The sequence below is a fragment of the Triticum dicoccoides genome, chromosome 5B (assembly GCF_002162155.2).
Source record: "Triticum dicoccoides isolate Atlit2015 ecotype Zavitan chromosome 5B, WEW_v2.0, whole genome shotgun sequence".
In the NCBI taxonomy this organism is placed as follows: Eukaryota; Viridiplantae; Streptophyta; class Magnoliopsida; order Poales; family Poaceae; genus Triticum; species Triticum dicoccoides.
Genome location: NC_041389.1, coordinates 648,189,801 through 648,215,255, shown reverse-complemented (window position 1 = coordinate 648,215,255; position 25,455 = coordinate 648,189,801). Strand labels below are relative to the sequence as shown.

General features: G+C 45.6%; 1 protein-coding gene across 7 annotated transcripts; it reads right to left on the bottom strand.

Moving 5' to 3' along the window:
* Window positions 1-1,574: 1,574 nt before the first annotated feature.
* LOC119312312 lies at window positions 1,575-18,676 on the bottom strand. Of its 7 annotated transcripts, none has more exons than XM_037588033.1 (5): window positions 17,530-17,762; window positions 9,895-10,445; window positions 8,591-9,811; window positions 7,158-7,238; window positions 1,575-2,020 (listed from the first exon to the last, which is right to left on the bottom strand). In XM_037588033.1, the coding sequence occupies exons 1-5, from the start codon at window positions 17,628-17,630 to the stop codon at window positions 1,989-1,991; spliced, it is 1,986 nt and encodes a 661-aa protein (XP_037443930.1). In that variant the 5' UTR covers window positions 17,631-17,762; the 3' UTR covers window positions 1,575-1,988. The 7 variants fall into 7 exon arrangements, with proteins under 7 accessions (XP_037443930.1, XP_037443934.1, XP_037443935.1 ...); XM_037588031.1 differs by lacking the exons at window positions 1,575-2,020; window positions 7,158-7,238 and adding exons at window positions 7,428-8,106; window positions 8,196-8,314; XM_037588032.1 differs by lacking the exons at window positions 1,575-2,020; window positions 7,158-7,238; window positions 17,530-17,762 and adding exons at window positions 7,428-8,106; window positions 8,196-8,314; window positions 10,855-11,340.
* Window positions 18,677-25,455: the final 6,779 nt, after the last annotated feature.

Below are 25,455 nucleotides of genomic sequence, written 5' to 3'. Positions count from 1 at the left end.
TCCCTTGACCACAGCGTTAGATTTGTGACATCCACCAGTGCAGCAAATCCCAGGCCCCCGTCTTCCGCCGTCACGAGAGTGCCATTGCCAATGATGGGCTTCTCGAACATTGCCAAGCATAGCGTACGGAGGAGGTGTCTGACTGGTTCGGTCAGCCTTCTGCTAGTTGGGTCCGGGCTAGGAAGCAATTATACGAGAGTTAGTTTTTAACAAAATTTCTTGTGGAAATGAACTTTTTGGGGGCTAAACGAAGAGATCGATTTGTAGCACGGTGTCCCATCGTGATCGTGGGGGTGCTTGGGCACTCATGGTCGGGACTGTCGCACTGGTTTTCACGATCATGCCCCTCGCCTTGGCTCCCGGTAGGCACGTACCTTCCAACGTGTTACTCCGACCGGTCCGGCGCCCATCATCGCAACTTAGAGTGCTTTGACATGGCACAACAACGACGATGCATGGCTGTGTAGAACTCGAGCAATTGAACGATTTCCATCCGCACATAGAAATGATGTCATGGCTCGGAATGGTGAAGAAAGAAAATAAAATTAGTTCAAAGAGGCTTGATTACATGGATACATGTCGACTGTCGTAGATCAGAACAAGCACACAAGGCGCACCAGACGCATGCACGCACACACACTCGCTATGTTCGTACCAAGATCTACGGTCTATATAGACACGACACGTCTTAGAAATTTCTGAAGTCATCCGACCCCATGAACAGATACATCATCACCCCTATGGCCCATAGATGTGCGAGCGAAACACTACCCAAGGTGAAACGCCCATATCAATCCCAGCGATCGATCTTGAATGCCGCAGATTGGTTGGCCATTACCACAACCAACCATCCAGCCACGGGCTCGTCCTCGTCTGACCGAATATTTTAGAGGAACGGTTATATACTAAAACAAGGATTTGCTCCTCACTTTGCAGCGAAGCCAAAGAAGAGGTGATGCACTTTGATCTTCCGTTTCCCATGTTGACGCGGCTACAGTTCGGATAAGTCCTCATGAGAGCTAGCTACCTTGGTGTCCCGGTAGGTGAGGTGAAAAGTGGTCTTCTTTTGACAATCCCCTCATGAGAGCTAGTTACTCGGATGGATTACATTCCCAAACAAAGCAGGTTATTAGTAGCATAGTACTCCCTCCGTTCCTAAATACTTGTCTTTCTAGACATTTCAAATGACTACTACATACGGATGTATGTAGACATATTTTAGAATGTAGATTCACTCATTTTGCTCCGTATGTAGTCACTTGTTGAAATGCCTAGAAAGACAAGTATTTAGGAACGGAGTATTTAGGAACGGAGGGAGTAGTTGTTTTACTCATCTTATCATGCAAGCTTGACCTCAGTGGATTTTCGATATAACGCCAAAATAAGTTCAGTTTCAAGCATTTCTCCAGCAATGCCGAGAGAATTGTGCCACCTCGACGGCTCTGCAATGCCTTCCCACAGCAGCACATGAACTGCTTGTGGAGAAAACTGCCACTGTGTGTATATTGTCAATTCCAGACTTCAACTTCTTAGTGAAATGCATATGCAGTACACAGATATGAATTTCCGAGCAATTGGAAGCCGCTTTCGACGACGAGGCCAATAAATTGATACCACGCGATCGTTACTGTCCATATTTTTTAAGCTCTGCTCCCGCAAAGAGAAAGAAGACTGAAAAACAGGAACATTCTTTGACAGGTGACTGCTTTAGATGAAGTCAAGTCTTCTGCTGGGAAAAAAACAGAGAGAAGAAAAACGAGAGAACTGTCCACGCTTCGAATTCTACATGATGTTTGGGTCTTTCTCCATAGCCGGTTTCCATATCTCACTAGATCACACGGTGACTGCAAAGGTCTTTTCAAACTGCAAGCAGCCAAGCAGCGAAACAGCAACTTTACTAACTGCAAGCAGCCAACCGGATGATCCAATACTATCACTACTACCACATCCCCAGCTAGAGCTTGACAAACACTTGAAACACTAGCTCATTACCCCTGACCCGTGGAAGCTGCTTCCATTGCTGCAGAAATGCAAGAAATTTAGAATGTAAAATATATTGATTGATGGATCATATTTATTTGCTTACTCACCAATTGCAATCACCAGGACCGGACCGACACATCGCACTAACACAGACACAGAACGTAGATACATACATTTATAGAATCATTAAGAGTATGGACTTGTACTCGAAAGGGACACCATTTTTTCTTGAGCACATATGTCGTCATGTGTAAGGCGACTAGCTAACAGACATATTTTCATTTCATGTTTCTAAGTGCCACTGAAAGATTGTAAAAGGGGATCTATTATATACTAAAAGTAATTTACAGGCTAATCAGAAAAAGGGGGAATATACTAGAAATTACCAAAAATAATCAGAAACATCTTACCATTCATTACACGGAGCCATATTATTATATACAGAATTAACGGATTAGATATAAGCTAAGCTAGGGATGTGTTCGCATGGGCGTCCAGCTGTCCACACGCCCTTGAGTATGCCATGAATCTCACAACCCATTTCAGAGTTCAGGAATTGATCATGGAAATGAATTTGCACCATGTGTCCCTGCCACGCCTCCTACCTAAACCCTTGCACCGTCACTTCCTACCGTCCGAGTTCCAACGCCCATTGTCGGCCCTTCCTGTTTTCTAGCTGCACGACCAATATGAGCCCTCACTATCATCAACCCCTTTGTCATGAACAATCCTCCCCTTTGCTTTTTCTCAGGTTCATCATCGCCCAAGTCAGGTCGAAACACCTCTCCATCTCCATCCAGCCCACATGCACAAGAACACCACCGCTCCTGGGTGATGCCTTATAGTGGTAGGCTGCTCTATTAAACATCGTGGTCAGATACATGAACATGCCCGCCTCACACCATGCCTATCGTCCGCAGCCGCCCGGCCATCACCCTCAACGGCAACCTGCAGGACATCTCCATCCTCAACTTATCTACTAATCTGGTTAGTCCTCTACCTCCCCTCATCGTCGAATTTAGAGGACAATCCTCTTTTTTTCAGTTTCTCATCTTGTGATGCACTAGAAAGAAGCGAGCCAGATTGCAGCGGGGGAATATAATCCTTTATGAAGGCCATCAAGAGACCCATGTAACATAAAGAGAAAAAGGTGAAGGAAATACGATCTTCCAGCATGGCGATCAGCAAAGCAAGTACAGAGACATATATATTCCCTTTTGAGATCATACGTGTTCTTTTTCACCTTCTTGATTTTACCTTATGCTGCTGCCAAGTTCAGGGAGAGCCCATGCAGAGAATGTTATTATGGATTTCTGTTACATGTTAGTTTCTGAGGACTAGGCCTTTGGTTGAAGATGCGCCTGGATTCCTTGGTCGCTGCATATATATTTAATTTATTCATGCATCAGATTTGTATTCTGGGCAGAAAAGCTATGTATGGATTCCTTGCTCGCAACCTATTTAATTTGTGTGTGTATGCCATTCCATCTTGCCAGATAAGACGTTTGACAAATTTTATAGAAGGAAGCAGTTAATTGTTCTCATTCCCTGTTGCAGAATAGCATTAGCTACTCAAGTCATCTTCAAATCAAATGATTGCTCTGAAGAAATTTTGCTTTTTTGGACACCGTGATGAAATTTTCTTTATTTTGTTATTTATCAGATATCAAACGTGACAGATTTCTAACATGCCCATTCTCTTGTAGGAGGGTTGTTTGCCTATCTGAAAGACTTAACTATTATCAAAATGTCATAATTCTTACATGTATCTAGCTGTTTGTTCCTTCAATCTCAATATGGAATTGATTCTGCTCGCAAGCTGCCAAGGTACATGAAATAGCGTTCATTCACCACCGATCTTTTTTTTGTTGAAGTAAACTGAAATTACATTTCTAGGTAATCTTCCAATTTTAGTATCTTTTGCATCTAACATTATTAAATAAATGCAGGCTTATTTAGTTGAATATCTTTGTTTTGATGGTATATAGGTTGGGGCAACTTCATTTTTAGAATTTCATTGCTTTACTAGATTAATTCATACTTCCTTAATGTCTCTTCAAGCTTCCATTTTGGACATCAACACGGCTTAGAAAACATAACTTCGACTCTTTGACCATATTCTAATTGAATATATCTGTAAAATAAAATTATTGACATAATATATTTGTTAAAACATCTATTGTGAAAGTATGTTTTAAGACAAACTTATGCATATCATTTTCAAGTTCCTAATCCAGATATTTAAATGTTATGTGGTCGAAGTTCCAAAAGTATAATTCTAACTATGTCCAAAACTAGAACTCTTAGAGAACTAGAGGTAGCAATGGCGGAGCTTCATGAGGGCAAAAGTTGGCCGTCACCCGCCCAGCCAGGAGGGAAAACAATTATATATATGCCAGCCCAGTCCATTAGCAGACCAAAACATCCATCTAGGGTTCAGCAATGCCTGTCGACCTTGCATCCATCTAGGGTCCAGCAGTGCCTCACATCCAGCTCTGAGCTCTGCCCACGATTCAACCATGCCCAACTTCTTTTAGCTTGGCAAAAGGAGAGCATAAATGTTGAAATATGGGGTGGGCTTTAGGCCCATCTTACAATTTCAGAAAAATCTCTAAGGGCCCATGTGGGTGTCATGACAAGGGGTGGGAAGTTTAGTCTCACCCCGCTAGTGGAGAAGGAGTTGGACCTCCTTATAAGGGATTCTCTTCCACATGCTATTGGAGCTTGAGAAGAGAAGAGACCCTCGCGCACTCCTCCTCCGCCGCCCTCCTCGCCGGAGGTTGCGGGATTGAGCCAAGCCGAGCTCTCATACCTATATGTGAGACGTTGGCCAACCCTAGCCGCCACTAACAGATCGCGTCTACTCCACGCGCAACACCCCTGACGTTCCCTTTGCTGCTGCTGCCACCGGCAACTCCATCACGTACACGGTTGACGAGAGAACATGCCTCCGAAACCCCGCCTCTCCAGATCATGTACGGGAGAGGGCGATTAGCTTTTGGGGAGCGACTACGCGACTGCTCGCCTCCGATCGATTAATTCCTCTATGTTTGCGTCGTTGCCATGTCCACCGACGCCGACAAAGCCGCCGTTGAGAAGAAGGCCGCCGAGGATGCCGCTACTGCCACCGCCGCTGCCGCGGCCTCTGCCTGGTCGATTGGAGGGTATAACCCGTTTATCCCGCTCCTACTGATTTCTGTTTTAGCCATGCTAGCGTTATACGTAGATGTGTCTGCCGTTAGCGTAGTATGTGCTTGCATGATCAAATATCAGCATGTGTTTATTTCTGTCAATGTCATGCCAGTAATTTATTCGTGGATTACTTTAATTGAAAAACTGCCTATTTATTCAGCAATCCAAAAACCTAATTTGTGTAGCATTTTTGGGCTAGTGGCTTTACCGCTGCATTGAAACCGGTAAGTTTACCGGTACATACTTTAAGCGTTGGCAGACCAAAACCACCTTATGGCTCACGGCTAATCGGCTATGAATGTGTTCTGGGTCGCCAGTGTCCCTTCCACGGGAAGGGCTGCTCCTAAACAGGAGAAGGCGTTCAAGGAAGCCACCGTCATATTTCTCGGAGCAGTTCTTAACGTGATCGAAGATAAGTTGGTTGACCCATATTTACATGTGCGGGTTGCCAAGGACTTGTGGGAGGCGCTCGAATCTAAGTTCGGCGCCACCGATGCTGGGAGCGAGATGTATATTATAGAGCAGTTCCACGATTACAAGATGGTCGAGAACCGTCCTGTATTGGAACAGGCTCATGAGATAATATGCATCGCTACGGAGCTTGAGCTTCTTAAGTGCGATTTACCGGGCAAATTTGTGGCGGGATGTATAATCACTAAACTCCCTAATTCCTGGAGGAACTTTGCTACCACTCTGAAACATCAAAGGCGTGAATTCTCAGTAGAGGATGTCATCGACCATCTGAGTGTTGAGCAGGACTCGAGAGCAAAGGACTCGTACGGGAAAGGGGTCTGTCGCCAATATGGTACATCAGAGGAACTTCAACTCCCACAAGCCCAAGGGAAAGAACGGTGCCCAACAGAATACCGACTTTAAGAAGGGCAAGAAGACCTTCAAGAAGAACAAGAAGGGAGATGGCTGCTTCACTTGTGGTTCGGAGGAACACTGGGCCAACAAGTGCCCAAACAAGTACAAGAAGCCAGGGCAGGACTCCAAGTCTGCCAACATGATTGTGGGCAACAATGAGAATGGTGCATCTGGGTACGGTAATTTATTTATTGTATTTTCAATGTTTCCGTCCACCGATTGGTGGGTGGACACAAGTGCAAGTGTTCATGTGTGTGCGAACATTTCATTTTCATCTTACCAGGTCACAGGCCATGGGTCCGTAGTGATGGGGAATGGCGCGAGTGCTTCTGTTCATGGTGTTAACACGGTCAATCTGAAGTTTACTTCAAGTTTACTTAGGAATGATCGTACAGCTGAAGAACGTGCAGCATGTCCCCGCCATCAAGAAGAACCTCGTTAGTGGCTCCCTTCTATGTAGAGAAGGGTTTAAGTTGGTCTTCGAGTCTAATAAATTAGTTGTTACGAAATATGGACTCTTTGTTTGAAAAGGTTATGAGTGCGGAGGGATGTTCCGCCTTTCCCTTGCATATTTTTTTAATAAAGTCGTGAACAATATTCATTCGAGTGTTAATGAATTTGAAGTTTGGCATTCACGTCTTTGTCACATTAGTTTCGGCGCTATGACGCGGCTAGCTAAGTTGAATTTAATCACGAGTTTCACTTTAGCCAAAGGTTCTAAGTGCCTTTCGTGTGTACAAGAGCTAAGCAACCTCACAAGCCTCACAAGGGTGCGGAGGAGAGACACTTGGCTGCATTAGAACTCATACATTCTGATCTTTGTGAGATGAATGTTGTGTTGACTAAAGGTGGAAAGAAATACTTTATGACATTGATAGATGACTCCACTAGATATTGCTATGTGTATCTGTTAAATACCAAAGTTTGAGAAAGCGCTAGGCGTTAATTATGCGTTTGGCCACCTACTTGCGCTTTTCTAGCTTAGGCGTGATTAGGCGCAATTAGGCGCAATTATGCGTTTTCTATATAATTGTACGGATATGGGCAAAAAAGAGCAGTTTGACATAAAAAAAGTGCTAGAATGTAAACTGGAGGTACAATTATAAGTTTATAACCTTGTTCTCTCTCCAATATGTTGCCCCTGCCTCTTTGTATGTTGTCCTCTGATCGTCTCCCTCCAATGCATTGTGCAACAGCTAAATACATCATAGAGAAGATGACAAGATGTTAGCAACAGCAACCAACAAGCAAGGAGCAAGCAAAGCATTATATATCAGATTCATCATTCATATATGTAAAATGTAATGTAATAGGCAGAACATATCACAAGTTCACAACTTGAATGAGCAATCAAAGCAAACTAGCAAAGTAGCAAACAAGCAATGTAATAGGTAGAACGTATCACAAGTTCACAACTTCACAAGCAAGCATATTACATAACAAATAAAAGTCTTAAACTTGCTTAGTGCTACCAAACCAAAGTACCACGGCCACGATCCACAATAGTCTCACCCGTGACCACTCCATCATAGTCTCTTACATAACAAATAACAAACAAAAGACAAATGCATGAATGCAAATGCATGATAACTTGATCACTTAATGGCATGATGCTGCCAACCATCATGCAATGAGCCAATGATCACTAGCTCAAATGCTCAATGCCTCTCAATCATCCTCATACTCAATCTCATCTTCATCCACTATCTCCTCATCATCATGATCGGATTCAAACTCCTCCTCCTCAAGGTCTCTCACTCTTGCACTCCTCCGAAGTTGGAGTTGCTCTTGTGCTCCCATTGCTTCACCAAGTAGATCCCATGATATCCCCGTACCCGGATGAACATCTCCATCCTCCTCATCAAGATAAACAACGCTTGCATAATCATCCCCTCCTTCAAATAGAAATCCTTGAGCTTCGGTAGCATCGGTGCTAATGAGCACATCCCATTTCTTCTTCTCTAGGAGCTTTTGTTTCCTAGACAACATCCTATTGTTGAACCTTATGAAGACCAAATTGTTGCATCGCTCCGTTGTGAGCCTATTTCTTCTCTTGGTATGTATCTACATATTAAACATCATTTTGCATGAGCATATTTAAAAACAAAAACGAGAGACAAATGAGGAGACAAAATTGAGAGAAGAGATAATACCGATTCAAATGCACTCCAGTTTCTTTCACAACCAGAAGAGCTAGAGGTCAGAGAGAGGATTCTCATAGCCATTTCTTTCAAATTTGGTGTTTCTCCTCCATAAAGCTTCCACCAACCAACTAGAAATCGCCAAATCGGAGAACATATAGCAGTAGCAAGTTAGTAGTAGCAGCAGCAAAAAGCAGCAGTAGCATGGTAGCAGGCTAGCAGCAGCATCAAGGTAGCAGCAGCAGTAGCATGGTAGCAGCAGCAGCAGGAAGCAAGCATCAATAGCAGCAGCAACAGCAAGAAACAAGCATCAATAGTAGCAGCAGCAGCAAGAAACAAGCATCAATACTTCAATAGCAGCAGCAAGAAAAGAGTAGCAACTAGTGGGCAGGAGCAAGCAAGTATACCGGGGCTGTAGCTTTTATTTTCACATGCTTTTGCAAGCTTCTTTCCAAAAGTTCCTTCTTTGTTTTCATATTTCAGAAACTCGTCATTGACAACCAGCATGCAAGTATCATGATCATTTGCATAGTATTGTTCAGCACACTCCTGAAATCCTTCATTTGCAGTGGTAAAGACGGAGCTATCTGCATAACTATAGTGTGGGTTCAACACATATGCGGCCATGTGCAGTGGAGAATCTAGCCTTCCATTCATCTTCTTTTCAACAATGCCCATAGTATCTTTGTAGTTCCTCTCCAAGTTGTTAAATGCCTCCTTCATCTCCCTCTTTGCATTCACCAACTCTCCATACAACCAAGCCATCGATGGCTTAATATCCCCATCAACCAAACGAAGTACTCTCACCAATGGCTCAAACACCTTTATGCATAGGAGCACACCTTTCCAAAAGTTTGCATCCATCACCGTTGCCGTTGCATCCTTGCCTTTCTTTGTTTTCACATTTTTCATATCTTCCCAAGCTCTTTCAACCACCATATACCTTAAAGCATCTTTCTTCTCCAACAAACTTTGCAATGTGAGAAAAGCGGAAGCAAATCTAGTCACCCCCGGCCTTATGATATCTCTCCTTTTTGTAGCAACCCTCATCAATGCCAAAGTCTTGTGATGCGCATAGATGAAGATGGTGAGGTTCTTTGCTTGATCAATTATTGTTTTGAATCTCTTGAGGCTGCCAATTCCTTGGAGCATTAAGTTGATAGTGTGAGTTGCACAAGAGCTCCAAAAGATCTTCGGCCTCTTCTCAAGCAACATTTTCTTGGCTCCCATGTTATTGGAAGCATTGTCTGTCACCACTTGCATCACATGCTCCGCCCCTACCTCCTCAATTGCGCTGGCCACTAGCTGAAATATGACTTCACTTGTATGTGACACATCAGATGTTTCCTTTGATTTGAGAAAACTTGTCCCCCCACTGCAATGCATGCACAAATTCATTATGCTCCTCCTCTTCATGTCCGTCCATGCATCTGTCATGATGGTGCACCCAAGCTTTATCTTCTCCTTCTCACGTTCATCTAACAAACTCTTGGTCCTTGCATATTCATCACTCAACAACTTCTCCCTAAGCTCATATTGAGTAGGAGGCTCATATCCAGGACCAAATTTGCCTATGGCCTCACACATTTGACAAAACTCATCATTGTCAAGAGCATTAAATGGTATGCCTACAAGCAAAGGAACAAAACCATGCAATCAAGCAATCATTTCAAGCACAAGCAAGCAAAGAAATGAAGGACTCCAGAATTACCATGTGAATACACCCATCTAGCAACATATGGTGAACATTGACCTCTTCTCTCCTTGAATAGTGCTTCATTCATACTTAGCTGCTTCAAGGCTTCCTCTTTGCTTGATTTACCATCAATAGGACGCACAAACTTGTCCATTGGTCCTAATTTGTTGGGCTCCGATGATGTGCTTCCAACACAAACAGATTCCCTACCATCCCTTGCTTCATTTAGGGCTGTAACATGCACATCAGCCCTCACTTCTGCCGTATGTTTTTTCTTCGCCACCTTCTTTGCCTCATATGCATCAAGAGCTCTCTGGCATATTGCTTTAGCCTCCGGAGTTGATCTTAAACATGAAAGAACGCTTGAGGTGGTGCCTGTGATGTGTAGCTTGAAACGGTTAATTCCTCCGGTGCTAATATGGCCACAAAAGTCACACTTCACCCTCTCCTTGTTTGTGACATCACATAGTTTCCCATAGTTCCATCCAACATCATTGGATTTCCTCTTCAGAGCTATCGGCCTTTCGGACTCTGTTTGGGCGGTGGTGTTCTCTGATGTTGACATCCTATAACAACAAGTCAACAACACAAATTAGCAGCTAGTAGCCACAGACAGCAGCAGCAGCTAGCATTAGCAACAAACAAGTAGCAGCAGCAGCCAGCATCAGCATCAGCATCAGCTAGCATCAGCAGCAAACAAGTAGTAGCAGGCTAGCAGCATCAAACAGCAGTAGCAGCTAGCAGCAGCAAATTAACAGCAACAGGCAACAGCACCAAGTACTACTACTTTTACTAGTAAACAGCAACAGCACCAAGTACTACTTTTACTACTACTTTGTCTACTAGTAAACAGCACCACTAACTACCACCAGCAGCAGCTAACATCACTTCAGCGGCAACTAGTAGCACCAGCAAAGCAGCAACAGGCAGAAGCTAGCAGGAGAAGGTAGGATCGATGGGGATCTGGGGGCTCACCTGCCTGAAGAGAAGAAGACCAGGCCGCGAGATCCACGGCGGGATGAGGTCGAAGGCCAGCAACCGGAGGTGTGGGGGAGGGCCCGAGCAGGAGAGGCGCGAGGAGAAGCTTCAGATCCAGGGCGGAGGGCGTGCTGCTGCCGGCGGCGCGAGGAGAGTCTCGCGGCCCCAAGGAGAGTCCGGCGGCGCGAGGAATGGAGGAGAGGAGACCCTAACCCTAACACGGGCTCGATTTTGACCCTCTGCCTTTCATCCCGTGGCTCCCTGCCTCTTTATCCCGATTCCCCGATGGATCCCCTCTCGTCGTTCTGCGCCATTAAGCGCCCGTTCCGCGCTGTTCCGCGCGCTTAAGCTCGCCTCAGCGAGAAAAGCGCTCCGCCTAGGCGCGCGTCGCGCCTTTACGAGCGCACATGGCCTATGCGAGGCGGTAGGCCAGCGCCTTGCGCGTAGGCGCGCATAAGCGCTCGATTAAGCGCGCTTTCCCGAACTTTGTTAAATACTAAAGATGAGGCTCTACACTACTTTAAAATCTATAAGGCAGAAGTTGAGAATCAACTTGAGAAGAAAATTAAACGAGTCCGATCAGATCGTGGTGGAGAGTACTTCTCGAGTGAGTTTGATTCTTTTTGTGCGGAACATGGTATTATTCATGAGAGGACGCCTCCCTATTCACCCCAGTCAAACGGTGTTGCCGAGCGAAAAAACCATACTCTAACTGATTTGTTTAACGCCATGTTAGATACATCGGGTTTATCCAAGGCATGGTGGGGGAAGGCTATATTGACATCATGACATCATGTCATGTCATGAATAAAGTTTTGACAAAAAATAATGAGATCACCCCCTATGAGAAATGGGCGAAGGGAAGGACAACACTCTCGTACTTGCATACTTGAGGCTGTTTGGCGGAAGTCAATGTGCCGATCCCCAAAAAGCGGAAGTCAATTTGGGCTATGCTAAGTATAGTGTTCACTATAGATATCTAGTTGTGAAATCTGAGGTACCTGGCCAGAAGGTCGGTACAATTATGGAGTCTAAGGATGCTACATTCTTCGAGAATATTTTCCCTATGGAAGATATGCAAAGCACCTCTAGACAGGAATCTGAGGAGACTCCTCAGCCTGCCATTCCCATGGAATATTATGAACAAACACATGATGAAAATCCTGAGGAGGATGACGAGGAAACCCTTGGTAGGGGCAAGAGACAAAGGACTGCAAAGACCTTTGGTGATGATTTCCTCGTGTACCTCGTGGATGATACTCCCACTTCTATTTCAGAAGCTTATGCATCCCCAGATGCCGACTACTGGAAGGATGCGGTCCGTAGCGAGATGGACTCCATCATGGCTAACGAGACATGGGAGATCACTGAACGTCCCTACGGTTGTAAACCATTGGGATGTAAGTGGGTGTTCAAAAAGAAGCTTAGGCTCGACGATACTATTGAAAAGTACAAGGCTAGGCTTGTGGCCAAGGGTTATGCCCAGAAAGAAGAAGATTTTCTTCGATACTTATTCACCTGTGGCCAAACTGACAATCATTCAAGTATTACTCTCGTTGGCGGCCTCGCATAGTCTTCTCATCCACCAGATGGATGTTAAGACGGCCTTCCTAAATGGAGACCTAGACGAGGAAATCTATATGCAACAGCCAAATGGCTTTGTAATAGATGATCAAGAAGGAAAGGTGTGTAAGTTGCTAAAATCCTTATATGGCCTGAGATAAGCACCTAAGCAATGGCATGAGAAGTTTAATACAACTCTGACATTTGTCGGTTTAGTTGTTAATGAAGCTGACAAATGTGTATACTATCGCCATGATGGGGGCGAAGGAGTTATATTGTGCTTGTATGTTGATGACATATTGATATTTAGAACCAACCTCAAAGTGATTGAGGAGGTTAAGTCGTTTTTATCTCAGAGTGATTGAGGAGGTTAAGTCGTTTTTATCTCAGAACTTTGAGATGAAGGACCTTGGTGTGGCTGATGTTATCTTGAATATCAAGCTACTGAGAGATGATGAGGGTGGGATTACACTTCTGCAATCTCATTATGTTGAGAAGGTGTTGAGTCGTTTTGGATATTCGGACTGCAAACCATCTTAAACACCATATGATTCAAAAGTTTGAAGGCACAGCTCGGGATCAATTGAGATACTCTCAAATTATTGGTTCACTCATGTATCTAGCGAGCGCAACGAGACCTGACATCGCGTTTGCTGTGAGCAAACTGAGCCGGTTTGTTTCCAAACCTGGTGTACATTGGCATGCTATTGAAAGAATTATGCGCTATTTGAAAGGTACTATGAACTATGAACTTCACTATACCAGATACCGTCGGTACTTGAAGGGTGTAGTGATGTGAATTGGATCTCTGATGCTGATGAGATGAAGGCCACAACTAGGTATATGTTTACACTTGGAGGTGGTGTTGTTTAAGTCTTGCAAGCAAACGATCTTAACAAGATCGACGATGGAAGCAGAATTAACAGCATTAGACATCTGGTGACAAAGCAGAATGGCTCCAAGATCTTTTGATGGACTTGCCAGTGGTTGAAAAGCCGGTCCCGGCTATCCTTATGAACTATGACAATCAGACAGTTATTGCCACGGTGAAGAGTTCAAAGGACAACATGAAGTCCAACAAACATGTAAGAATGAGATTAAAAGTTGTCAGAAAATTAAGAAACTCCGGAGTGATGGCGTTGGATTATATCCAAACGGCTAAGAATCTGGCAGATCCCTTTACTAAAGGGCTATCACATGCTGTGATAGATAGTGCATTGAGGGAGATGGGTATGAGACCCATATGAGTTGCCATAGTGGTAACCCAACCCATGTGATCGAAGATCCCGTGAAGTAGGACATGGGAAAACAAGCCAGTGGTGAACTGAGGAGAGTAACTTTACTAATCCACTTCGTTGGAGATGCAATACTCTCAAAAATTGTATGGTAGGTTGACTACTGTCTTGTTCCAAGCTTATACAAGCAAGATGCTATCCTACAGAGCGATCTTTGGAAGAACACACCTATATGAGCTCGACTGTTGGTAATAGTCTATGAGATTGGGGTGATCTCTAGCAAGCTCATGAATAGGCCAGGAGTGTGACTAATATGCTCCACCCGAGGGGTCAGCCTTCGGCAGCCTAGTACTAGTAAGACATGTGGTGAAACTTCTTTATGCCAAATTGAAAATTCAAGGCATAGTCCATTGTTCAGTTGTGAAGGAGTGTAGCTACATGCTCTAGGTGAAGTTCAACCAAGGTTTTTGAGTCGATGAGTCGGTGAGTCGCTCAGGGGGGGGGGGCGACTCTAGACTAGTCATGACTAGTCTAGACTCGTGGTCGACGAGTCGACATGCGATGAGTCGACGTGAGTTAAGTATAGTAGGGAGCAGACCAGCAGCAACTAAGGGAGGAGCCGCATCAGCCAGCGATGGGAGGAGCAGACCTGCAGTAGCAGCAATCAAGGGATGAGCAGCAGGCAGCAGCAACCAGGGGAGAAGGGGACGAGCAGCAAGCCAGGGGCGGCGGCTGCTGCAGAAGAGGGTTGGGTCGGGGGAGGGGTGGAACTGTCCGATCTAGGTTTCCAGACGCTCCAATCTTCCTTCAATATTGGCCCAGATGCAATATTGGCCCAATAAGGCCCAATGAAACCCTAGCCTGCCTAGCTCAATCTGAACCATCTATATTCTCTAATCTTCACCGTCCATCCACTCACTTCTTTCTCTCTCTCTCACCTGCTCCCCTTCCAGCCTCCAGGAACGAATCGACAGCCGCAATGGCCTTGCTGCAGCTCCTCTTCCATGGCTTCTCTGCCTCCGCCCCTTCCTCTCCGCCTCCCCCATTCTTCCCTGCTCTGTTTTCTCCATCCAGCTCCTCTTCCCTCACAGATTGATCGAGTCGTTCGACTCAAAAACCGCGACTAGTCGAGACTAGTCGGGACTAGTCGATCGAGTCGCTCGACTCATCCAATGATTCGAGTCGACAGGTTGAGTCAACCTTCATGTAACGACTCATCGACTAGTCGACGACTAGTCGCGACTAGTCGCTCGACTCGAAATCCATGAGTTCAACCTTAACAGGTCTTCACTGAAACACTGGTATATCAAAACAACGATTGGAATAGAGGACACAATGGGCCCTCAAGATCTGATGGGGGATTGTTGAAATATGGGGTGGGTTTTAGGCCCATCTTACAATTTCAGAAAAATCTCTAAGGGCCCATGTAGGTGTCATGACAAGTGGTGGTGGGAAGTTTAGTCCCACCCCGCTAGTGGAGAAGGAGTTGGACCTCCTTATAAGGGATTCTCTTCCACATGCTATTGGAACTTGAGAAGAGAAGAGGCCCTCGCGCACTCCTCCTCCGCCGCCCGCCTCACCACGCCTCGTCACGACGCACCGCGGGTTGCGGGATTGAGCCAAGCCGAGCACATACCTATGCGCTTATTTTTGCCGATCAGGAACGAGGAGTCCCTAACGGACGTGTGACGTACTCGAGACGTCGGATCGTGGGCTCTCGCCGACTCAGACGTGGGTCCAGCCCATGTCTCTCCACCCGGACACGCATAGATATGTGAGGCATTGGCCAATCCTAGCCGCCACGAACAGATCGCATCTGCTCCACACGCACCGCCCATGTTGTTCCCTTTGCTACTGCTGCCGCCGGCGACTCCATCCCGTTCACCGTGTACACGGTTGACGGGAGAGTAGGCCTCCTAAACCCCGCCTCTCCGGATGTTGTACGGAAGAGGGGCGTTAGGCTTCTGGGGAGCGACTATGCGACTGCTCGCCTTCGATCGACTACTTCCTCTACGTCTGTGTCGTCTTCATCGTCACCATGTCCACCGACACCAACAAAGCCGCCGCCGAGAAACTTGAAGCCGAGAAGAAGGCCACCGAGGACACCGCCGCTGCCACCGCTGCTTCCTCTGCCTGGCCGATTGGAAGGTATTGCCCGTTTATCCCGCTCCTACTGATTTCCGTTTTAGCCATGCTAGTGTTATACGTAGATGTGTCTGCTGTTAGCGTAGTATGTGCTTGCATGATCTAATATCAGCATGCGTTTATTTCTATCAATGCCATGTGAGTAATTTATTCGTGGATTAATTTAATCAAAAAACTGCCTATTTATTCAGCAATAAACACTATTAATTGGATTCATGCAAGCTAAAGAAGAGCATTGCGGGGGAAGGCAGGAAGGAACTCATAAGCACTATTAACTGGATTCTTTAGCTTGGCCCGTCCCAACTTTTTGTTGGAAGCTCCACCACTGAGAGGGAGTGCCTGCTAAATTATTTGCTTTCACTACTGTTGTGTGTCAAATCTGATTTAACTCGCTATTGATGCAATCAGACTATTTCGTATGTGGCCATGACTTCTGAAATAGATATTGCAAACTTAATACATTTTGAACCTCTTCTATTTTATTGAGTGAGGCCCTCTATTATCTCAACTTTGGTTCTCTGTTGTGATTACTAACGTGCCACTAATTAATAAGAACACTTTTACATTTTTACATAAAAAATGTTATAAATAGATTTTCATGAAAAATAGGTTGCAGCTATACATGCAACGGTTAATGGTCAAAGACTCAAAGGTACCCATTGTACACTGTGCGGTGTCAACAAATGTCATCCACTGTTGGATGAGAATAGTAGGACATTTCTATGTGAGTCAAAAAACTCATAACATACCACATCTATTATATGAATTTCTGTCGCACATACATTACTCATAACATACAACATCTACTATATGTTAAAGACACAATTTTGATTCGATATTAAAGGCACATTTTATCAACCATGACTAAATAGTCGACCAAGAAAACTCCACAAAGCCCACAATCATAATTCAAAAAAGCGCTAGGCGTTAATTGTGCGTTTTGCCACCGCCTTGCACTTTACTGACCAAAGCGCATGCTTATGCGCAGTTATGCACAGATTAAGCGTAGTTATGCGCAATGCGTTTTGCCAACGCCTAGAGCCTAGGCGCGCTTAAGCGCTTGCTTAGGCGCGCCTTTTTTAACTATGCCCACAATCTAAACTTTAATGTTGCGCTGGTTTATCATCAAACAAAAACTATTGGCTAGCTCATGATCTAAACATTAGCTCTTTGCACTGATCATTTGATCTAATACAGCGTACAAATGGTTTTCTGTGCTCATAATATGATGTCACATGAAACGGAAAAATAATCACTCCCAAAAACTTAAGCTGATTAAAAACAATTTGTGCAGGATTATATGTTCTATATATGATAATATTTTCAGTGAGCATGCAACCTACAATTTCTAATCATATTCGTACATTTTCATCTTTCACCTAATGTCCCACTTACATAAATAAAAATAAATGGATCGATTAAGAAGTTTTCCACGCAATTGTACGGGACACTGCTAAACACAATCCAACTGTTGATATTTTATCTAGGCTAACATTTCAGTGGCTATATAGTCATGCTATTTATGGTTGCATAGTAATAACATTTTGGAAAATATAAATTCACTTTTTCACAAAATGAATCTACACACGAAAAACAATGCCTTCGCATTTGTGAGGGCTACTATGCTAGTTGATTATACAGGGTTGAGAGTTTTCTAAAATGTTTCTACTTGCTAACAGATACTATATATATACATATGGACATAAGTGGGAGGTAGAATCTCATGTACCTGGGAGGTAGAATCTCATGTACGGGAAGACTTTTCTGCCGGGACGAGAGACCATCCTGGCTCGCCCAGACTTGAGATCGGCCATATAGGAACCAACCCATGTGCTCACAAAAATGACTTGGGTGCCCTCCGCGATCCCACTAATCATCAATGAACGCGGCGACCTACTGATCCCATATTGTGTTGTGATAAAGAGGGCACCATCAGGGAGTAGCGTCTTAAGATCGATTACCCTGAGTTTTGTCCATCCCATGGCTCCCTCGGGTCCAGCCTCCCTCGACCACAGGGTTAGATCTGTGACATCAACCACGGCAGCGTATCCCAGCCTGCCATCTTCCGCCATCATGAGAGTCCCATTGCCATCGATCGGCTTCTCCAACGTTGACAAGCTTAGTGTACCAAGCTGGCATTCAATGACGCCATCAATGTTGAAGTAGAGTGCATCGCCCACAAGGACGCCAGGCGCATCCATGTTAGAGAAATAATTGGCATTGGGGCGATGAACAGAGGCGAACTCCGTCCAGAGGTCAGTCTCAGATGAGTACAGCCAGCCCAATGTGATTTCCTCAAGCTTCTTGGGGCACACAACGGCCACAAGGAAATGCCCGTCTTGGCAACCGTGGTGGTCGCAGCCTTGTGCGGCGCAGAGCACCGCCGCAGTGAAGCCGATCAGATTGTTCGAAGGCGAGGGCACGCGGCGCTGGTGGCCCGTCATGGGGTCCAACACGATGAGGTCATCGGTCTTCCCGATGTAGGCGAAGAGGGCGCGGCCGTGGCGGCAGTCCATGACATGCCAGTCGGGATGGTCGGCCTGGGCAGGGAAGAGGGAGGCGACGGGGACGAGGCGGGCGCCGCCCTTTTCGAAGAATCCCAGGACGGGAGGTGTCCGGTGGAACTCGCGGTAGCGACGGCGAAAGCCCCGGTCGGCGAGGATGCGGCGCCATGGCTTGCAGGCGACGGAGGCGCGGACGAGCCAGGCGGGCTCGTCCGGCGGAAGGCGGAAGAAGACCTCCTCGAGGAGCTCTTCCATCAGCACCGGCGGCGGCGGCGGCATGGTGCGGCCGCGGGCGAGGGTTTCGGGTGGGGAAAAGTTTTGAGATTGGAGAGAGGGAGCACGGAGCGAGTGTGGTCTGTGGTGTGCTACGGACTGACTGGTTCGGCTCAGCCAGGATGAGCTGCCTTCTCCTAGATCTGATGAGGCTGGCGGCTGGGAAGCAATTACAGGAGAAATTTTCTTGCAAAAAATTTAGGAGGCTAAACGATTCCGGTATAACATTTTCTTGGAAGAGTCCAATCATAGGCACCATGCGGGTGGGGTGGAGTTATGATCAAATTAGTATGAATTTTTTTAATACCGCTTATAACTTACTACCTCCGTTCCAAAATATACTACGCTTTGATATGTCAAACTAGCTTACCAAAACATCTTCAAAATATATGACGTTTTGATTAGCCTATTGAAACATCATATATTTTGGAACGGAGGTGTAGTATAATGCAGATGTACGCACGCACACTCTCGCATCATTATACAACTGCTGATTGGGTCGAAGTTGCGAAGCTTAAACATTGACGAAGTCATCATGAGTGTCTTGCTATCGACGGACCTGGTTGAGAAAATTCCCAAAAGTGTCAAACATGGTGTTTGATCTCTGGTGGGCTAGGATCAATGTTTAAAATATTATCTGACTCAGCTATTTATCAGCCGATTTATCGCTTGTCGCTGAGTGACCGCTAAGATTATACATTATTTTTTATATTTATCATTTGGGTTGATTTATCGCTCTGACAAACGATTAATCGGGAATCTAGCTATTAATCAGGCTGGGCCCCTGCGGTCAAAAACCCTAAAACAGGGCCTCCATTTTCAGCAGCCTCCCGCACATCACACTTCATCCCGCGCTCGATAGGACATATGTTGCAGTGTTGTCCTATTTTGTTTTTCATTGACTCGTTGTTTAGCATGCGATATGTAGTTATGTACTGATGTAGTGTTCATTAATGGTTGTTTTCTATTTTTATCTTATTAGTGCTTGGAACCTGGAAATTGCAAGGAAAAATTACCAATTAATAGCTGACTGATTAAACTGATTAATCGGGCGATTTTCGATTAATCTCAAATCACCATCCAACTGAAACACTTATGATAAGCGATCCACTGTCTTCCTAACCATCCAATCATTGGTTGGTTCTCAAATAATACGATATATTGATGAATGAAAAACAAAGCATGTCAATGATTTTTTTTCTGCGGGAATTTTTTTGATTTGTTCATCTTCAATCATGACGATACAACGAACAACAAAAATAATAAAAAATACCTCCAAGTCCGCAGACCACCTAGCGATGACTATGAGCACTTAAGCGAGCCGAAGGCGTGCCGCCATCATCACCCCTCCCTCACTAGAGCATGACGAAAGTTGTTGCAGTAGACAGTCGGGGAGTCGTCGTGCTAAGACCTTATAGGACCAGCGCACCAGAACAGCAACCGCCGCCGACGAAGAGTAACGTAGATCAAAAGGATCCAACCTGAAGACATAGGAATGTAGATGAACGATGGTCAGGTTCGAGCAAATCCACCAAAGACAGATCCGCCGGAGACACACCTCCACACGCCCACTAAATTTGTTGCTACAAAATAACATATGTAAGATTAAGATGTATATATGATTGAGAGCAATAACTTAAATAGTTGATGGGATAACTACGTGCTTGATCTATGGTTTTGTTGAAGATGAGTATTTTTCACGCTTTAGTTTGTTGTCCTAAGGCTTATGTGTTTTGTATGGCGTTGAGGGAGGTGTGGAAGTTACCCGGCGAAGAGATCTTAAAATGCTCGGGGCTAGGCTGGTTTCTTATTTTATTAGATCAATTAAGTTTGCTGTGCGTGAGCAAACAATATTATGTTTTGTTAAAAATTATTAGGCATCATTCTCGTCTTATCATGCAAACATGTCGGTGATAGACTACAAGCCAAGCATGGTGTTGTAGCACTTTCATGTAAGTATCCTAAATGGGAATCGTCCTGACGAAGAGCGGATAAGAGTATTTATAAGTAGTGTTTCTAGCACACACAAGTGTCATAGTTCTTATGTGAAGTAACTTCTTGTGATTTTGCAAGTGTTGTTATTGTCCCAAGAGGCAAATACACCAGAGGTAGTAAATACAATGAGTTTGCAGCTGTGAGAATAGTAACACTCGAAAGTAAAGAACATAAATAAGACGAAAAGTAGAGTTGTGTTTCCTACAATGAAGAAGTTAGGCGTGGAGAGAAATTCATGATATACATCAAGTGTGTCAGTGCGACAGTAATACCAGTTACCTTGTATCATGAATATAGCATTTGATATGTTTGATCGGTAGGCGGATCACTCTAAGGTCATGGAACTCCTCCTTGCGGGATTACATTCCATTCTATGGTCCTACTTCGCCGTTGCCATAGAGTGGTTGTCTCCACAATTAAGGTTGTTAGACCGAAGCCAAGCATTAAGTTTGATGGATCACCATTATCTCATATTTTCTTTGGTCCCCATAGATGTCTCCATCTGTCACATCAGATGTCAAAATTTTTCTAAACAATATGCATTATCTACGTAGGTCTTGAGATCATGTTGTCCGAGCCCTTAAAATTGGGCAACTGATACGTCCATTTTACATCAAGTTTTTTCCTACTATTATTTTTATTGTTTTGAAGCTATATTCCACTTTATGATGCAATTCTAATGTCTTTTCTCTCTTAAAATGCAAGATACACCAAAAGAGGAAGATTTCTGGCACTTGGATTTCTGACCTGAAAAAGATACAAAGGAGATAACTATTCTCTAGAGCTTAAAATGACAAGAAAAGTTATGAAGAATTATTTTAGAATATATAAAAAAATATTGGAAGAAAGGAGTATCGGAGTTGCCACCAATTATCCTCACCAGCACAAAATCGAGTCATGAGCCGAGGCTTCTCGTGTCGGAGCTCTCTCGCCAGCCACCCATAACTTATGTTGCGTTTGAATGTTGCGATTGCCTCAGGGTCCGGGCAGTCCACTATATGGTTCTTTTTGGTCAAGAACCAATTCCAGAATTTTCAGACTGCTTCCCCTGGCTTTTGCGACATGAGCAAGGTCATCGGCATCCGAGGATCTAACGTAAGTGTATTGGAAATTAGCTCGCATCTTGATAACCCACAAGTATAGAGGATCGCAACCGTTTTCAAGGGTAGAGTATTCAACCCAAGTTTATTGATTCGACACAAGGGGAGCCAAAGAATATTCTCAAGTATTAGCAGTTGAGTTGTCAATTCAACCACACCTGGATAACTTAATATCTGCAGCAAAGTATTTAGTAGCAAAATATTATGGAAGTAACGGTAACAGTAGCAAAAGTAATAGTAGCAGTTTTGTAGTAATTGTAACAGTGGCAACGGTAATGTAACTAATAAGCAAAGATCAATATGTGAAAAGCTTGTAGGCATTGGATCAATGATGGATAATTATGTCGGATGCAATTCCCCATGCAACAATTATAACATAGGGTGACACAGAACTAGCTCCAGTTCATCAATGTAATGTAGGCATGTATTCCGAATATAGTCATACGTGCTTATGAAAAAGAACTTGCATGACATGTTTTGTCCTACCCTCCCGTGGCAGCGGGGTCCTATTGGAAACTAAGGGATATTAAGGCATCCTTTTAATAGAGTACCGGACCAAAGCATTAACACTTAGTGAATACATGAACTCCTCAAACTACGGTCATCACCGGGAGTGGTCCCGATTATTGTCACTTCGGGGTTGCCAGATCATAACACATAGTAGGTGACTGTTGAGTTGCAAGATAGGATCAAGAACTCACATATATTCATGAAAACATAATAGGTTCAGATCTGAAATCATGGCACTCGGGCCCCAGTGACAAGCATTAAGCATAGCAAAGTCATAGCAACATCAATCTCAGAACATAGTGGATACTAGGGATCAAACCCTAACAAAACTAACTCGATTACATGATAAATCTCATCCAACCCATCACCGTCCAGCAAGCCTACGATGGAATTACTCACGCATGGCGGTGAGCATCATGAAATTGGTGATGGAGGATGGTTGATGATGACGACGGCGACGGATTCCCCTTTCCGGAGCCCCGAACAGACTCCAGATCAGCCCTCCTGAGAGAGATTAGGGCTTGGCAGCGGCTCCGTATCGTGAAACGCGATGAATCCTTCTCTCCGATTTTTTTCTCCCCGAACGTGAATATATAGAGTTGGAGTTGAGGTCGGTGGAGCATTAGGGGGCCCACGAGGCAGGGGGCGCCCCCCCACCCTCGTGGATAGGGTGTGGGCCCCCTGGCCTTGATTCTTTCGCTAGTATTTTTTATTAATTGCAAAAATATTCTCTGTGGAGTTTCAGGTCATTCCAAGAACTTTTATTTCTGCACAAAAATAACACCATGGCAATTCTGCTGAAAACAGCGTCAGTCCGGGTTAGTTCCATTCAAATCATGCAAGTTAGAGTCCAAAACAAGGGCAAAAGTGTTTCGAAAAGTAGATATGATGGAGACGTATCAACTCCCCCAATCTTAAACCTTTGCTTGTCCTCAAGCAATTCAGTTGACAAACTAAAAGTGATCAAGAAAAACTTTTACAAACTTTGTTTGCTCTTGTTGTTGCAAATATGTAAAGCCAGCATTCAAGTTTTCAGCAAAGATTATGAACTAACCATATTCACAATAACACTTAGGTCTCATATTTACTCATATCAATGGCATAATCAACTAGCGAGCAATAATAATAAATCTCGGATGACAACACTTTCTCAAAACAATCATAATATGATAAAACAAGATGGTATCTCGCTAGCCTTTGTGAGACCGCAAAACATAAATGCAGAGCACCCCTGAAGATCAAGGACTGACTAGACATTGTAATTCATGGTAAAAGAGATCTAGTCATAGTCATACTCAATATAAATTAATAGTAATGGATGCAAATGACAGCGGTTGTCGGTGGGAAACGACACCTATGGGATCACTAGAATCCCTACTACGGTTGCGGGGCGTGGGATCGTGAGAAGAGCGGGACTAGTAGACAGCACAAAGGGGATTTACCCAGGTTCGGGCCGCAAAGATGCGTAAAACCCTACGATCCTGCTTTGGTGGATGTATTTAGTGTTCTTGAGCTCTTGAACTAGCTCTGGGTGCTGCCAGGTTCGAAAGAGCCGAATCCTTCTCCACTGCGCCATGGGCCTCCTTTTATAGGCGAAAGGGGCTGCCACAGTGGCACACAGGAGGTGGAAAGTGCTACAGCAGTGTGAGCTTATCGTTGATATTACAGGACAAAGCACATTTAATGCGAGGCTTAGGTGTCCCTTCACTTTATCGGAGACGGGAGCGAGGCCCGGCCCGGCCCGTCCGTCGCCGCTCCTCCTTGCTTTGACACGTGCCCTGGCCAGCGATGCATGCGGTGCCATGTAGGCAGGCAGGCAGATGAGGTGGCGCGGTGGTGGAGCCTCCACGAAGGGCTGCATGTCGCCACGCATGTGCCTGCCCATATGGTTGGGTCGGCAGCTGCATGCGAACGATGGCGGAGACTTGGCTGGCGTGGGCCTGGCAGTGGCCCCGCTGGCGCGCTTGGCGAGGGCCTTGCCGGGTGGCCCGGCAAGGGTCTTGCCGCGGCACACCGTCATCCCCGGCAAGGACCTTGCCGGGGGTCTCGTGGGCTTCCTCGGTAAGAACCCTGCCGAGGATTGTTGCCTTCCTATCCTCATTTGATCTTGACTATTCTTTGTCTTCACAAAGATCTGCATGCCACCACGGAGGTGCCTCCCGAGCCATGTCCCAATGCGTTTGTCTAGCATTGGTGGGCTCAAAGGTGGCTCGCTCAGCTGGTGTGGGCGAGCTTCCCCGGCAAGGGTCTTGTTGGGGCCGCTGAGGCTGCCCCGGCAAGGGTCCTTTCCGGGGAAACCTGCTTCGTCCATCCGATCTTTGTGGCCTTGGTCCTTGATGTTGCTTTGTTTGTCTTGTGCCTTCGGCTTCTCTCCGGCTCCCCTTGCCTGCCCTGTTATGCGTGGCCGTGGCGGGTGGCTCTGACTGCCCGTGCACAAGTAAAGGGGTCAAAAGCAGAGCCCCTACTTTTGTACACCGACAGGAGCCCCCGGGCCTGGGCCATACATAAGTGCAACACGTTGTTGGGCAGGCCCAGAACGGTGCACGGGCAGTTGGGGCGGATTTTTACTGCGATAACTATTCCGTCTGCTGCGCTTCCCCCACGACCTGCGTTGGACGCGCGTCGTGGGGGAGCGTGTGTGACATGGGAGGCATGCGTGGGATAGCGTCCGAAAGCATGCGTCGTGTCGGAGTTAATGGGAAAGGAGGCGGCACACGCCTTCCCCATAAAAAGGAATAACCGCGGACGCGCTGCTCACTTTACCCTTTCCCTGCGCCTTCCCCAATCTTGAAACCGCTGCCCCCTTTATTTCTTCTCGAGCCCCCTGCTTTCGTCCATCGTCGACGCGCTTCCGCCATCCCCTGCCCTCTGCTTCTCGCAGCTGCGATGGCGCCCAAATCCACCAAAGGAAAAGTGGCAGCCAAAGATGTCGGGGCGGCGGAGCCGTCGGAGAGCGAGCTGGTGGCGCGACGGGCGGAGTTCGCCCTCTTCCCCTCGACGGTCGACGTGGCCATGCTTCGGGAGTACTATAAGCTTCTATGGGGGGTGAAGACGGGGGAAGAAACGATGGGGCATCTAGCCACACGCGTCATCCCTGCCAGCACCGGTCCTGCCCCAAATCGGTATCCCTTCTTCGTCGACTACTTCTCTTGTGGGCTTTGTCCCCCGTTCTTTGATTTTTTCAAGGACATTATGCACACCTTCGGCTTCCACCTTCTGGATTTCACTCTGAATGCCGTGGTGTGCATGGCCCTTTTCGCACACCTCGTTGCC

Excerpts from the sequence above, each read along its gene's own strand:
- LOC119312312 (XM_037588031.1), bottom strand. The coding sequence starts at position 17,630 with ATGGGTTGGTTCCTATATGGCCGATCTCAAGTCTGGGCGAGCCAGGAT. Across the intron at positions 10,446-17,529 it reads CATGAGATTCTACCTCCCAG|GATGTCAACATCAGAGAACA; the intron begins GTACATGAGATT and ends TTGTTGTTATAG. Across the intron at positions 8,107-8,195 it reads ACTGGAGTGCATTTGAATCG|ATACATACCAAGAGAAGAAA; the intron begins GTATTATCTCTT and ends TTTAATATGTAG.